Raw genomic sequence first — 14,349 nt, 5'->3', positions numbered from 1 at the left:
TATATACGAATATGTTGGGTATGACATGGGTAGATGAATGATGAGAGATAAAAGATGATGTGAGTAAACATTGACAGCTATAGACTTAGTGTCTAATAAACATCGGCAGCTATGGACTTAGTGCCTATTGGACAAACGCCGGTAGCTATGGATTTAGTACTTGTTAGGAATTGGTAGCTATGGACTTAGTACCTATTAGATAAACACCGGTAGCTATGGATTTAGTACCCGATGAATAGACTATAGCAGCTATGGAATTAGTGCTTTACGAATGAACATTGGCAGCTATGGATTTAGTGCCAGTCCTATAACCCTGGAAGTAAGGGACTTTAGAATAAACGAATGCAGGATAGATGACTCTTAGGATAAATCCTTAAGAGTAAAGAAGATAATGGGGATGGGTAATTGGGTTGATTGTTTAAACATAATAATTATATTATTATGGGTTGAAAACCCTATGTACTCACTAAGTTTCCCAACCTGACCCACTCATTTTATTTGTATCACAAGTGTTGATATGAAGTCACATTACATTGAGAGATTAAAGAGATGTAGATCACTAGTGTAAATAAATGTAAGTTCCGTTTATGCTTATGTTTCTGTATTGACGATGACATCCCAAACATTTTAATATGAATAAAATACGTTTCTTCGAAAATGTTTTGATAACGTATTTATCGTGTTTTTCTGGGAACAAATTCCGCAACATTTTTATGAAATGAAGTACTCTGATTTTTACAAAGCATAAACAAAATCGGTCTTTTCTGGCCGTGAAAATTAGGGATGTCACAGTTGGTATTAGAGCATTAGTTTAAACGCACTAGGAATATGGATTTATTTCTAGACTTAAACTTAGAATGCTAAGCGATGATTGTGAGGTGTGAGCACTAGCTTGTTTTAGGAATTATGTGTAAAATGCTTTTATGTGCTACATGCTTTATGCCTTATATGCTGCTATTTATTCGGATCTATGGTCTGTTGCCGACCGGATCTGGAAACCTTATGTGTTTAGGATTCTAAACGTACGACTACGATATTAGAACTAGTATGTAAACATTTCGGAGTTATAAGGATGATTTAAACGTCAATCCTAAGTAAATGTCTAGATTCACCTTATTCGGTGTATAGATCAAGATGGCAAGGACCCGTAGCGGAAACGTGAATGCAAATGAGAATAGGAACCAACCCCCAGTGGTTCAGCAAATACCTATTGTAGAAGAAGTTGCACCTGAGCCAGTCACCATGGCTGGAGTTCAAGCCATGATTCGGGCTATGCTAGATGAGCAAAGGGAAGAAATGAGGCGGCTGTCGAATAGGGACGAACCTACTATACCCATTGAGCAACCCGAGCTGATTCCCGAGCAATCGGAGGAAGGGAACTATAGCCGCTAAGTGAGTCAAGTGGGGACTCAAGGTGAACAAAGGGATGGCCCGGAGAGGAGAAACGACAAGGATGGGCGAATGTACAAGAATTTCTTGGGTGCGAAACCACCAAGTCTCTCAGGAATCCCAAAGCCTGTTGAGATTATGGATTGGATCTCCGAGATGGAAATGGTGTTTGAGAGCTGCGACTGTAGCGAGAAACAGAAGACCATCTTCGTTGTAAGACAACTGAAAACTGGAGTCTTGAGCTGGTGGAAGCTATTGGCAGATATGATGCCACGAGGAGAAGCCTTAAGGATGTCATGGGAAGAGTTGTTGGAACAGTTGAAAATGAAGTACTGCTCGGAGATAGATCTGATAGACCTAAACAACGAGTTTCAGAGCCTGAAGAAAGGGAAGATGAGTGTTGATGAGTATGCCACCGCATTCACCGAGAGGATGAAGCTATTCCCCTACTTGGTGCCTACTAAACTCTCCAAGATTGATAGGTTTGCTAACGGACTGCCCACTGACTTTGGCCCAATGGTCAAAATGGCAACTACCTTGAAAACAAGTGTTAGGGAAACTAAAAACGTAGAGGCGCAGATAAGAGAAAAGGGTCTAGAAAAAGATAAGACAGGAGCGAAGCGGAAGTTTGAAGGATCTTGAAGGTCCAACAAGGAAAGAAAATTCTCAAAGCTTGGAGGAGGAGATGGAGGTGAAATGAGATGGTGTGATAAATGCAAGAAGAAGCATTGTGGGAAGTGCAACGAAGAAGTGACTTGTTACAAGTGTGGAAAGACTGCTCACTATTCCAAGTACTGCACACATAATGATAAAGTATGCTACAGATGTGGAGGCAAGGGGAACATGTCCAGTGACTGCCCAAGGAAAAATAAAGCAGCAAGACCAGAAACACCACCAAGGCCAAGGGCATTTCACATGATCCTCGACAAAGCAGAAAACAATGCGAGGAATCAAGGATGAGGAATTTATACCCGAAGATCAAGATATGCAGTAGCCATAGTATCGTATGATGTAGCCCATTAGAGGCATAGTCCAGGGTGAACTTGAATACCTATGTAATAGTTTCAAGAAATAATAAAATCTTCGTTTTGTTATCTCGTATGTTAAATTGTTATGTGATTTTCTTGTATGGTGACTTGGAAAACTGTGAGACGATACTTAGGACGAGTATGAGTAGGTGTGAATGGTAGTAGAGGCCTATACTACCAGAAGCATAGGACTCACACTTGGATCAGGGAAAGTCACAAGGTTATCAAGAAGATAGTAATTAATTTCGTTTTATTCAAGTATGTTGTTACCATTGTTTCGGTAATGACTAAGAAGATTGTTGTTATCCCGAACCTAGTGGTCATATCACATTGAGTGCGACTACGATGAGTAGGTTACGTGGTTCAGAGAACCAAATTTTATGTAGCCCTGACTTAAACCAAACAATTGAAATCAAAGCGATCAATAGAAGCATCGCGCTCGTTGTTAAAGAAGTTGGTAGCTAAAAATGCTACATGTTAATGTGTGATTATATCACATTAGAACATGAAGGAAGGCATAGTCTGTTTTGGAATTTAACTCTAAGAGACCTGAGTCTAAACGAGCATCACATGACAATAGGTCATATTTTGGAGTCTAACCTGAGATAGAAAGCAGGTGCACGATCGAGTACTGCTTACAGTCAATAAGTCTAAGCGATAGACTTGAAGGAATATAGAAGTTATAATTATTACCTAGGATGAACAGATGACGTATGGAATCATTATACGAGCCCTGTTTCATTGATGATTACGGGACGTAATCATCCTAAGGGGGAGATAATTGTAACGCCTGCAGATCCGGGTTAGTCCATTTAGAGGCAATAGGGGTCGAAAACGACTTTTCGACAAAAGATTATTTAGAATAAATAATCTCAACCAAGTTGTAGAATATGTCACAAGGTTTCTGTACATAAAGAACGTCGAAATCCGAGTTATAACGAAAAAGTTATGACCCGTCGAAGTTTCGCGACGGAACCAACATGGCACCGGGAAGCGTAAATTGTGAATTTACGATAGAGCGAGATTTAGCCTTAGCAATCTAAACGAAAGTCTTATAGTATGTTAAACTAAGAATATCGATAAAAAGAACGCCCAAATCTGACTTCGTATGAAGAAGTTATGATTTTTCGAAGTTTCGGATTAGCGGTGTACAACCCGAAATTCAAATATTAGATCGAGTGATTTTTAGACAACACGACCTAAACGAGAATCGAAGATCTCGTTAAGAGTAGCATAACGAGAAAAAGATGAGCGAAAACGGACGTCGGATGAAGAAGTTATGAGGATTTAACGGACCAATCATGTCCCGGTCTGTTAATAATATAAAATTTAAAATCGATTCAAAATTATCCGACGAAGTCTAAACGAAAGTTGTAGAGTACGTTCCCACCTTCGTGCGGATATAATGAACGTCAAAAACGGAGCTCCTATGCGAGATTTATGATTTTTAGAAGTCGGGGTGCGAACTTGCGAAGCTGATGCATGAAATGATGACGTGGTCAAACTCCCAGCCGTCGGATGAACTCGCATCGGATGATGACACCTGGTGCGAGGGTTATGCCCAGTGTAGCGAAGGGACACCCAACGTCCGAAGTACGCCCCGCGTCGGAAAGAAGTACGCCTCGCGTACAACTGTTCTACTTGGTCCGAGGAATGAACGCGTAGCACCACCGAGACTGCGACATGTGGAGACCTTCTCCGAACTTACGCCCAGTGTAAGGCTTCGGTATGCCCAGCGTAAGTCCGAAGTCTGGGCCATAAATAGAAGGCCGAGGCTTCCATTCTTCTTCACTCTAAAACCTCTTCTTTCTCTCACTAATTTCTCTCTCTAAGGCTCCTAAACCCCTCTAAACCATAGATAAAACCCCTAGCATCCGAGGGAAGCCCCGAGGCTCCCGGTGTCCCGAGAAAAAGGGTCTTTCAGTTTCGGAAACGCTGCCCCGAGCAAAGTCGATTTTCGTTAAAATCCGGTGTAAGTGAGCTACGCTTACGCAATTTTTAATATAGCTTCCAAATAATTATAGTAATGTTATTAGGTCCTTAAAATAATTATTTCGGCTATTAATATGAGTTATATTGAGTGTTATTTAACGCTTATATAATAATAATAATAGTCAGACTATTACTTTGTCGCGGTTATCGTTACACTAAACCCTAGTGGTATTGATACTAGGTTTTTTCGAAGGAAATTCTTTTGAGAGTATCGAAGCGCTGTCCGAGTGCCGAGTCACCACCTTTTAGGTGAGTGCATAGTCCCTTTCATCTTACACATAGATATGAAGTATTTTATATAAACTACGTGCTATGTGCGCATATTACCTGAATACTTGCTATCTATGCTGGATGAACGTTTTATACATGTTTTAAATGATTTAAATTGTATACGTATTTTATATATACGAATATGTTGGGTATGACATGGGTAGATGAATGATGAGAGATAAAAGATGATGTGAGTAAACATTGACAGCTATAGACTTAGTGTCTAATAAACATCGGCAGCTATGGACTTAGTGCCTATTGGACAAACGCCGGTAGCTATGGATTTAGTATCTGTTAGGAATTGGTAGCTATGGACTCAGTACCTATTAGATAAACACCGGTAGCTATGGATTTAGTAACCGATGAATAGACTATAGCAACTATGGAATTAGTGTTTTACGAACGAACATTGGCAGCTATGGATTTAGTGCCAGTCCTATAACCCTGGAAGTAAGGGACTTCGAAATAAACGAATGCAGGATAGATGACTCTTAGGATAATCCTTAAGAGTAAAGAAGATAATGGGGATGAGTAATTGGGTTGATTGTTTGATTGTTTAAACATAATAATTATATTATTGTGGGTTGAAAAACCTATATACTCACCAGGTTTCCCAACCTGACCCACTTAGTTTTTTTATATCACAGGTGTTGATATGAAGTCACATTACACTGAGATATTAAAGAGATGTAGATCACTAGTGTAAATAAATGTAAGTTCCGTTTATGCTTATGTTTCTGTATTGATGATGACATCCCAAACATTTTAAAATGAATAAAATATGTTTCTTCGAAAATGTTTTGATAACGTATTTATCGTGTTTTTCTGGGAACAAATTCCGCAACATTTTTATGAAATGAAGTAGTCTGATTTTTACAAAGCATAAACAAAATCGGTCTTTTCTGGCCGTCAAAATTGGGGATGTCACAATATATATATATATATATATATATATATATATATATATATATATATATATATATATATATATATATATATATATATATATATATGATTTGAAGCACGTATTTTTGTGATTTACGAGCAATTTGACTGATTTTCTTATGTTTCCTTAATATGAAACTTGTATTATATAGTCTGCAGAGCATATGACAATAAATTATCCTATTCAAGGTTTTTAATTTTAATAATTATTACTTATTATGTGTAGTGTGAATTTGCGGGTGTTACAATTATCTTCCCCTTTGGATGATTACGTCCCATAATCATCAACGAAACAGGGCTTGTATAATGACTCCACATTTCCTTTCCATCCTAGGTGGTAACTGTAGCCATTATGTCATTTTTATTGAGTTTCTAACCCTTAAACTTCTTCACTGTTGGCGGTGGTTCACCTACTCTTCTTTTTAAATTTGATCTCCATTAGAGGCTCTTGCTCCTTCTAGATCAGACTTAACCTAAAGTAAGGTCTTTACTTCAACTACCCTAACAGACAGATACATTATGTTCTAATAAATTCTCATCGTATTATGCAATGGTGTGATATAATCACATTCTAGCAGACAACAATCTCTAGCTACTGGCTACGAAACTCTAATTATGATATGCAATTTATCTATCAGTTGCCTCAATCCTTTCCTTCTTCGATCTCTGACTAAATTCGGACACTACGTCGAACATGGTTCTCAGAACCTAGTAATGTAGTTTATAGATTACTAATGATCAGACTAGATTTGTTATGACCACCAGTGTTGGAATGAAAATCATCACTAAAACAATGGTAATGATGGAAATGAACAAAATAGTTCAACTACTTAGAGACTTAGTAACCTTGTGACTTTTTCTGATCCAAGTGTGAGTCCTATGCTTTCGGTAGTATAGGTTTCTACTACCTTTCACACCTACTCATTCTTCTCCCAAGAATTGTCTCTAAGTTATCATGAAAAGCAAATCACATACAAAACACATAACATAATTTAGGAAATTGCATTATCTCTGAAAATAGTTACAAGATTTATTTATTTTACATGCTTGTTACATTAGGTCACTTATTCTAATACTACTCAATTCCTCCCTCATATCCCAAACTCTGGATAAGCCGCTCTCTATTCCAGATCTATTGATGTTTCGTCAAGGATCATATGATACGCCCTTGCCTTGGATTATGTGGAATATTTGGCCTTTCCGATCCTCTTTTCGTTGGGAATTCCTTGTGTAAATGCCCTGCTTCTCCACACTTGAAGCAAACATCCTACTTGGCCTTGCATTCGTTAGCATAGTGACTAGTCTTCACACACTTGAAGCAGGTCACAATTTCGGTGCATCTCCCAAAGTGCTACCTTTTGCCCTTGTCACCCCATTTTTCATTGCCGCTACTTTCAAGCTCCTGTTCATTAGATTTTAAAAATCTACTCTTTTATTGGATTTAGAATATCCTTCGATCTTCCTCTTTTCACCCTCCCCAGCTTTCTCTAGACTCTTTTCCCTTATTTGGATCTCCACATTGTTGGCAGACTAGACAACCTCTTTCAAAGTCTTTTCTAACTTTACCGTTGGACCAAAGTCTGCTGGTATTCCGTTAATGAACTTATCGACCTTGGAAAGTTCTGTGAGTATTAGATGAGGTACCAACTTCATCTTTTCAATGAAGATTGTGGCATACTCGTTGACACTTAGTTTGCCATTCTTCCGATTCTGGAACTCATTGTTGATAACCAAAAGGTCTCACTCGGAGTAGTATTCTATTTTTAATTACATCAGGAAATTTCTCCATGACATTCCCTTGCTTCTCTTCTTGGCATTGAATCGTCCAACATATTCCACCAGATCAAAACGCCACCCTTTAGCTGTTGGGCAGCAAAGATTGTCTTCTGCTTCTCGCTACAGTCACAATTGTCAAACACCATCTCCATCTTGGAGATGGATTCCATGACTTTTACTAGGGTTGGATTTCCAGAAAGACTTAGTGGTTTGGCAGGCATGAAATATTTATACTTGCATCCCCTTCTCTCAACCCCATCATCAAGATTATTCTTCCTTATTACTTGGGGCTTAGCATGGCTAACCGTCCGACTGTAACTTCCTTCCTTCGGTTCACCTTCCAACTCATGTTGCATGACGGGTGCAATAGGTTCTCCCCCTATTCACATAAATTAAATGTCTTGTTTCTTCCATCGGACGATCCAGCATTGCTTCGAATAATTCGGTTTTGGCTTGGTTTTTTGATTATTATGTTCACCCTGTATCTATGAATTTGAATGTATTGGTTTTATATTCTTTATGTTAGCTATGGAAACATAACAAAAAAGTTTTATTTTTTATTTTTATTTTCTTTGTCAAAACCGATCAATCCATATATAGAGGGTCGACATGTTGTCATGGTTGCCTATAAAAAAGTTAAGTAGAAAATACTTACAGCCCCAATCCAACTGCAAAAATTGAAATGAGATTAAAAAGACAAATTAAATATCCTCCTACCTTTTATTCCTACATATTATCCTACCCAATTAAATTGTGACATGTGTAACATTTAATGATGATTTAATGAAATTTAAAGATATTTTAGGATACTAATATAACACATGTCATTATGTAAATGGGTAGAAAGATTTGTAAGAACAAAATGTAAGATGATGTTTAATTTTTCGATTAAAAAATATCACGAACCAAATTTGCCAACAAAACTGAACCAAACAAAATCAAAATTATGATTCAAGGGTTTGGACTTCAAGTCCAATTGCAAACCGAAGTAAAAATGTTAGAATAATATAAGGAAGAGTAAACCAAAGATATATAATCTTTTCCTTTTGCTTAACGATAAAGATCAACGGGGAAGACACATTCGGTAAGCTCAGCAAATATGGTTGGCCTTCTGTACCTCTCACATTCCATAAATCTTTCCATAAACACAAACTTTAACTTCAAAGCTTTCATTTACCATCTACTCACTTCTCCTTCAACTAATCACTCTCTATATATACGCATGTTTGTATGTACATCTCCATCCACCTTCACCTTTCCCTTCTCACTCATCGGAAAACACACCACTTCCCGGCTCACAACAGAAAAAATGGTATCCCGTGGTGGTTCGAGCTTCATTTCCGGCGGCCTCTGTCTTTTTCTTTTTGGATTTGTGTCGTTGGTTTCTCTTCACGCACAAGCTGCCACCAAGAAGTATCAGTTTGATGTGAGTTCATTAGCTTTAGAAACACGAGATAAATGAGTTGATATATATGGTTGTAAGATGACCCTTTTTGTTTTTATTCATCATGAACAGGTACAAGTGACTAACGTGAGCCGATTGTGCCATGCAAAACCAATAGTGACAGTAAACGGAAGATTTCCAGGTCCTACCATTTACGCTCGAGAAGGCGATAGAGTTGTCATCAACGTCTCAAATCATGCACAATATAACATGTCCATTCACTGGTATGTATCTTTATCAATCCATGATTAATTCTTCCCCTTATAACCACTAGTTAAATATCTGGCTTCATGACGTTTTTTGTTTGTATTTTATGGGTTTTTAGGCACGGGTTGAAACAATATGCGAACGGGTGGGCAGATGGACCAGCATACATAACACAGTGCCCAATCCAAACAGGAAGTAGCTATGTCTACGACTTCAATGTCACCGGACAACGAGGGACATTGTGGTGGCATGCTCATATTCTTTGGCTCCGAGCTACTGTTTATGGTGCCATTGTCATTTTACCTCAACAAGGAACTCCATATCCGTTCCCAAAGCCCGATGGTGAACAAGTCTTGGTGTTTGGTAAGTGGTAACCCACAAATCTTGAATGAAAATAACTCAAAACGTATACTTTTGGCTTTTTTATACTAAAATCTTCTTATATCATGACTTGATAATGCAGGAGAATGGTGGCATGGTGATGTTGAAGATATTGTAAAGCAAGGGAATGCAATGGGTTTGCCTCCTAACATGTCCGATGCCCACACCATCAATGGAAAACCTGGCCCACTCTTTCCATGCTCAGAAAAACGTAAAGACTTGCTTCATTAATGCATGCATTGCCATTTGCCCATTTGTATATGAATTAAGATCGATTTCGTGTTTGATATTCAGATACGTTTGCCATGGAAGTCGAGCAAGGTAAGAAGTATCTTCTGAGGATCGCAAACGCTGCCCTAAACGACGAGCTTTTCTTTGCCGTTTCCGGCCACAACATGACGGTGGTTGAGATTGACGCTGTCTACACAAAACCCTTCACCACCGCCGCTATACTAATAGCTCCCGGTCAAACCACTAACGTGTTGGTCTACGCCAACAGTGCTCCGGGGAGGTATTTCATGGCAGTCCGCCCATTCCAAGACGTTCCTATTCCGGTGGACAACAAAACCGCCACCGCAATCCTCCAGTACAAAGGCATTCCCAATACCGTTCTACCATCACTCCCTCAACTGCCATTGCCAAATGACACCGCGTTTGCACTAAACTATAACGAAAAGCTCCGGAGCCTCAACACTCGTAATTTTCCGGCGAATGTTCCTTTGAAAGTTGATCGGAATCTGTTTGTGACTATTGGGTTAGGAAAAAGTGTGTGCCCAACTTGCGTTAATGGAACCCGACTTTCTGCTTCACTTAACAACATTACGTTTGTGATGCCACAAACTGGACTCCTTCAAGCTCACTACTCGAAGATAAAAGGGGTGTTTACTTCTGATTTCCCCGATAAGCCACCTAAAGCTTTTAACTACACCGGTGCACCTTTGACTGCTAATCTTTTCACTTCTCATGGAACAAGACTCAGCAAAATCGCCTTCAATTCTACTGTTGAACTTGTGATTCAAGACACCAATTTACTAAGCGTTGAGTCCCATCCGTTTCATCTTCATGGATACAACTTCTTTGTGGTTGGAACAGGGACTGGGAATTTTGATCCGGCTAAGGATCCGGCGAAGTATAACTTGGTGGATCCACCAGAAAGGAACACCGTCGGTGTTCCTACCGGCGGGTGGTCTGCCATTCGTTTTAGAGCTGATAATCCAGGTGTTTGGTTTTTTCACTGTCATTTGGAGTTGCATACCGGATGGGGATTGAAGACCGCGTTTGTGGTGGAAGATGGACCCGGAAAAGACCAGGCTGTTCGTCCTCCGCCAAAGGATCTTCCGTCTTGCTGACTATACTTACCCATTCATGATTTCTCTCGGAAATAATTGTAAATTTGCAAGTGTTAAATCATCTTAATTAAAAATTGTATGTTTCTTTAAATTCTTTTTTTCTTATATATTATATTAACGATTATTATATGTCAATCGCCACGCCTTATAAGGTTTTTAATGAGTTTATGACTAGCATGAATCGACAATCATTACCACAGCCACACAAAGCACGATGAGGAACTCAGACGACGATTAATTTGTTTCTAGTATTAAACTTTGCGACGATAAATTGCATTCATCTACGAAAGTTTGACCATAATTCTCGTCGTAAAATAGACAATTTCTTGTAGTGATATTTGATAAATTGGTATTGTTTTGCAAATACATAAATTAAAAAAGCCATAAATGAATTAAATTTGTAAAGGACTAGGCTCCACAGAAGCGTATTAGAGGAGCTCAGGATCACGCTCGAGTATGTCCATTTCTTCTTGGCTCAAAGTATCCATCAATAGTATTACATTGGCATAAAGAGGAACATATGTCCTAAAATTCCCATAAAATGACCATACAGGCCTTCCACATCCAAAAATAGCTTTATTAAACCTAGAATTACACATGCTAGTCGACGAGTATTATTATATTAACCACACATGCCTTCTTTGACCCTACTCCTGATGTGGCTCCTAAAGCCAAAAGCACCTTTAGGTTGGTTTCTTCGGAAATGAAGGAAATGGTACGTGTCTAGCTGCTTGAGTGGACAACATTTCTCGGTCATAGGAAGCGTCGGTCCAATTCGATAAAAAAAGAAAAGAAAAACAATACATGTTGTTGGGTATCGATTATCGAAGGTTGAATTAGATCAATATGAAAACAAGTATCGACATATTATTGTAGTTTGGGGCGTGAGATGTTGCAGCGAAGGAAGTGACTGTGTATACTTCCCAATAGACAAAGAGTGTCAAGGCGAAGTACTTGGTGCAAGATTTGGAATTGGCGGCGGTATGTAATTTTTGGTCTGAAACTATGTCGTCATTATACGTTTGGTATGATGTGTACGCTATATATACCCACAAGAGAGTTTGCACCATACTCAAAACTAGAATGAATCGAATATGAGATAACAACGTTGGAAGGAGTTGCTAGTTGATTATGGATGTGAGATCAACTATCATTCGAGAAAGGCAGATGTGGTAGTTGATCGGTTGACAAAGTTGCACACTATTGCAAACTAAGGGGAGCGGGAAGTTAGGGAGACTGGCAAAGCCCTATGCGAAGGAAGTTGTTGTGTAGACACGTGAGACTGAGATACGAAGTGTAGTTTATGATCCAAATGTGATGTATAAATCGAAGATGTGATCTTGAAAAAGATGATGTAGTGACTAGAGATTCCGACGATGAAATCCTTTTAAAGAGGGGAGAACTGTAACGACCCGAATTTACTTCCGTCAGTGATGTTGCCTTCGTTTAGGCGAATATTTATTTTCATAGGATTTTTTGGTTCTAACGTTATATAATGAAATAAATTAAATAAAAATGATGTTATTTAATATCAAAAAAATTATACAATAATTAAGAAGAAATAATTTAATTAAATGGATTTGAGGAAAAAGTTAGACAAATATAATCCGTTAAAAAGTATATAAATGGAATTGAGGGGCTAAAGGGTTATTAAAAGAAACTTGTAGCGTTATGTTAATTAGGGTTAGGGTTGAAAGCGACTCAACTTAAGAATATGAGGGACTAAGGTGTAAAAATCGGTTTATAACCTGCCGATCGACGAGATTTTTGAAGGCCAAACCTATTTTCGATTATCTTGGTACGAAATCATCAAGAAAATCTTCAATTGATTCATGGGTTGTTCAAGATTCGACGATAGGAACAAAAACACTGCTCACAAAGGGATGAGCGAGGCAAGTTCATTGGAGGGGAAGTGGACCCAAATACTATTGGGCTCCTATTTGTGTTCTTCGATCGACAACAGAAGGAAGAATAGGAACAACGATGAGTGAAAGGGTGAGGGTGTACCTAGATTGGCGAGGCAAATGAAAAAGGAAGTGTGTTTAACGGGAATTGTAGATGCCCAAGGCTGTAAATTCGACCCTACTGGTAACCTTCATGTTTATCTTCTTTCTCATATGCTTAAACTCCAAATTTCTAGCAATTAGATTGAGTTATGCGATTGAATTGCTTTCGAATTAATTCATTTAGTCTTCTTCTTCTTCTTCATACTCTCAATCCTAGTGTTTTTGTGTGGTCAATTTCGAACCAATTTGATTGTATGTTTGGTTGATTGTTGCTGGAAAACCTTTAAAAAAAACACTCTCATGTATTGGAATAGGTGTTGAAGGATTGGTCTCAATCTTGGAGTCAAATTGCATTGCTTTGGTAAAATCTTGCTTTCTTTATCTTCAACTGTTGTGAATAGTTAACTACATAAATACCATATTTTGAACCATCCAAATGGTTCTCAAAACAACCCTTAAGCGTCTTGATATGTGGCTTAAAGGTGGAGAAAACCGAAAGTCTAATTGTATTGTAATACCTACAAATTAGGGCTAGTCAATTTGACTATTATAATCGTTAAACTTGACTTTATGCTAGAAGATTATTTAAGATAAATAATCTAAACCAAAGTTATAGTATATATGAAAGATTCTACACATATAAAGAACACTCAAATATGACTTTGTGAGAGTAAGTTATGATTTTTCTAATAATTCAACATAACAATATACGATTCAGAAACTGAAACTGAAATTGATTGATTGTTACGAAAAACAATCTAAACGAGAGTTAAAGATCTCATCAATACTTATTTGTCGATATAAAGACAATTGAGAATTGATATCATATAAAAGTGTTATGAATTTTGAACCGACTTAATAGTCTAAGCCTATTAAAAATATAGCTTTAAAAATAAAGTCAAAACTAGTCGAAGGAGTCTAAATGAAAGTTGTAGGTCTTGTCGATAGCCACACATGGATATAAACCCATCAAAAACATAACTCGTATGAAGAAGATATGAACTTTCTAGGGAACATAAATTCTTCACGCGCACCCGCGCGCAATGACAAAGTACGCCGCGAGCACTGTTACTCCACCCAGAATAGGACATGTGGCACCACACATAAAGTGACATCTCACCCTCTTCCAACCAGATGTGCGGCGTGCACTTTATCTATGTGTGGCGCACAGACGAAATACATGTATAAATAATAGTGAATTTCAGTTCAATCCCTCACCATTCCTACATTTCTCTCTCAATTTCTCTGGATTTTTGTCGAGTGTTGCCTTATCTTTTTTGTCAGCGAAGCCCTACGGGGTGTGATAGGCAACGATTGGGACCTCTTGAATCAAATTTTTGTACGCTTAATTCCAAGTTTTCATCAGTTTGCTCTGTAAGTTAAGCTACACTTATTTCATTTAAGTGTAACTTTTAATTATAGTCATAGTTGTTATTATGAACCTATAATTAAGAGTTATCAGTAATTCTAAGTCATTATACTGATTGATTTACTTACAGGGATGATGTCTAGGCTAAATGTAGTAAGGTGTTTAAAGTGGGATCTCCAAACAATATGCTCTG

The 14,349-nt window shown here is 38.1% G+C and overlaps 1 protein-coding gene across 1 annotated transcript; it reads left to right on the top strand.

Annotated features, from left to right (window-relative positions):
• Positions 1 to 8,635: 8,635 nt before the first annotated feature.
• LOC145087351 (laccase-11-like) lies at positions 8,636 to 10,916 on the top strand. Its single transcript, XM_079025303.1, has 5 exons — positions 8,636 to 8,826; positions 8,917 to 9,068; positions 9,170 to 9,414; positions 9,515 to 9,643; positions 9,727 to 10,916. The coding sequence occupies exons 1-5, from the start codon at positions 8,710 to 8,712 to the stop codon at positions 10,779 to 10,781; spliced, it is 1,698 nt and encodes a 565-aa protein (XP_078881429.1). The 5' UTR covers positions 8,636 to 8,709; the 3' UTR covers positions 10,782 to 10,916.
• The last annotated feature ends 3,433 nt before the right edge of the window (positions 10,917 to 14,349 follow it).

Source organism: Lactuca serriola, chromosome 2 (genome assembly GCF_051521515.1).
Source record: "Lactuca serriola cultivar US96UC23 chromosome 2, Lser_US96UC23_V15, whole genome shotgun sequence".
Classification (NCBI taxonomy): domain Eukaryota; kingdom Viridiplantae; phylum Streptophyta; class Magnoliopsida; order Asterales; family Asteraceae; genus Lactuca; species Lactuca serriola.
This window is presented reverse-complemented; position numbering and strand designations above follow the sequence as displayed.

What these genes read in the sequence shown, in the direction of transcription:
- LOC145087351 (XM_079025303.1), top strand. Translation starts at nt 8,710, where the DNA reads ATGGTATCCCGTGGTGGTTCGAGCTTCATTTCCGGCGGCCTCTGTCTT. An exon ending in CCAAGAAGTATCAGTTTGAT is followed by an intron (nt 8,827 to 8,916) that starts GTGAGTTCATTA and finishes CATCATGAACAG; the next exon opens with GTACAAGTGACTAACGTGAG. An exon ending in CTTTCCATGCTCAGAAAAAC is followed by an intron (nt 9,644 to 9,726) that starts GTAAAGACTTGC and finishes TTTGATATTCAG; the next exon opens with ATACGTTTGCCATGGAAGTC.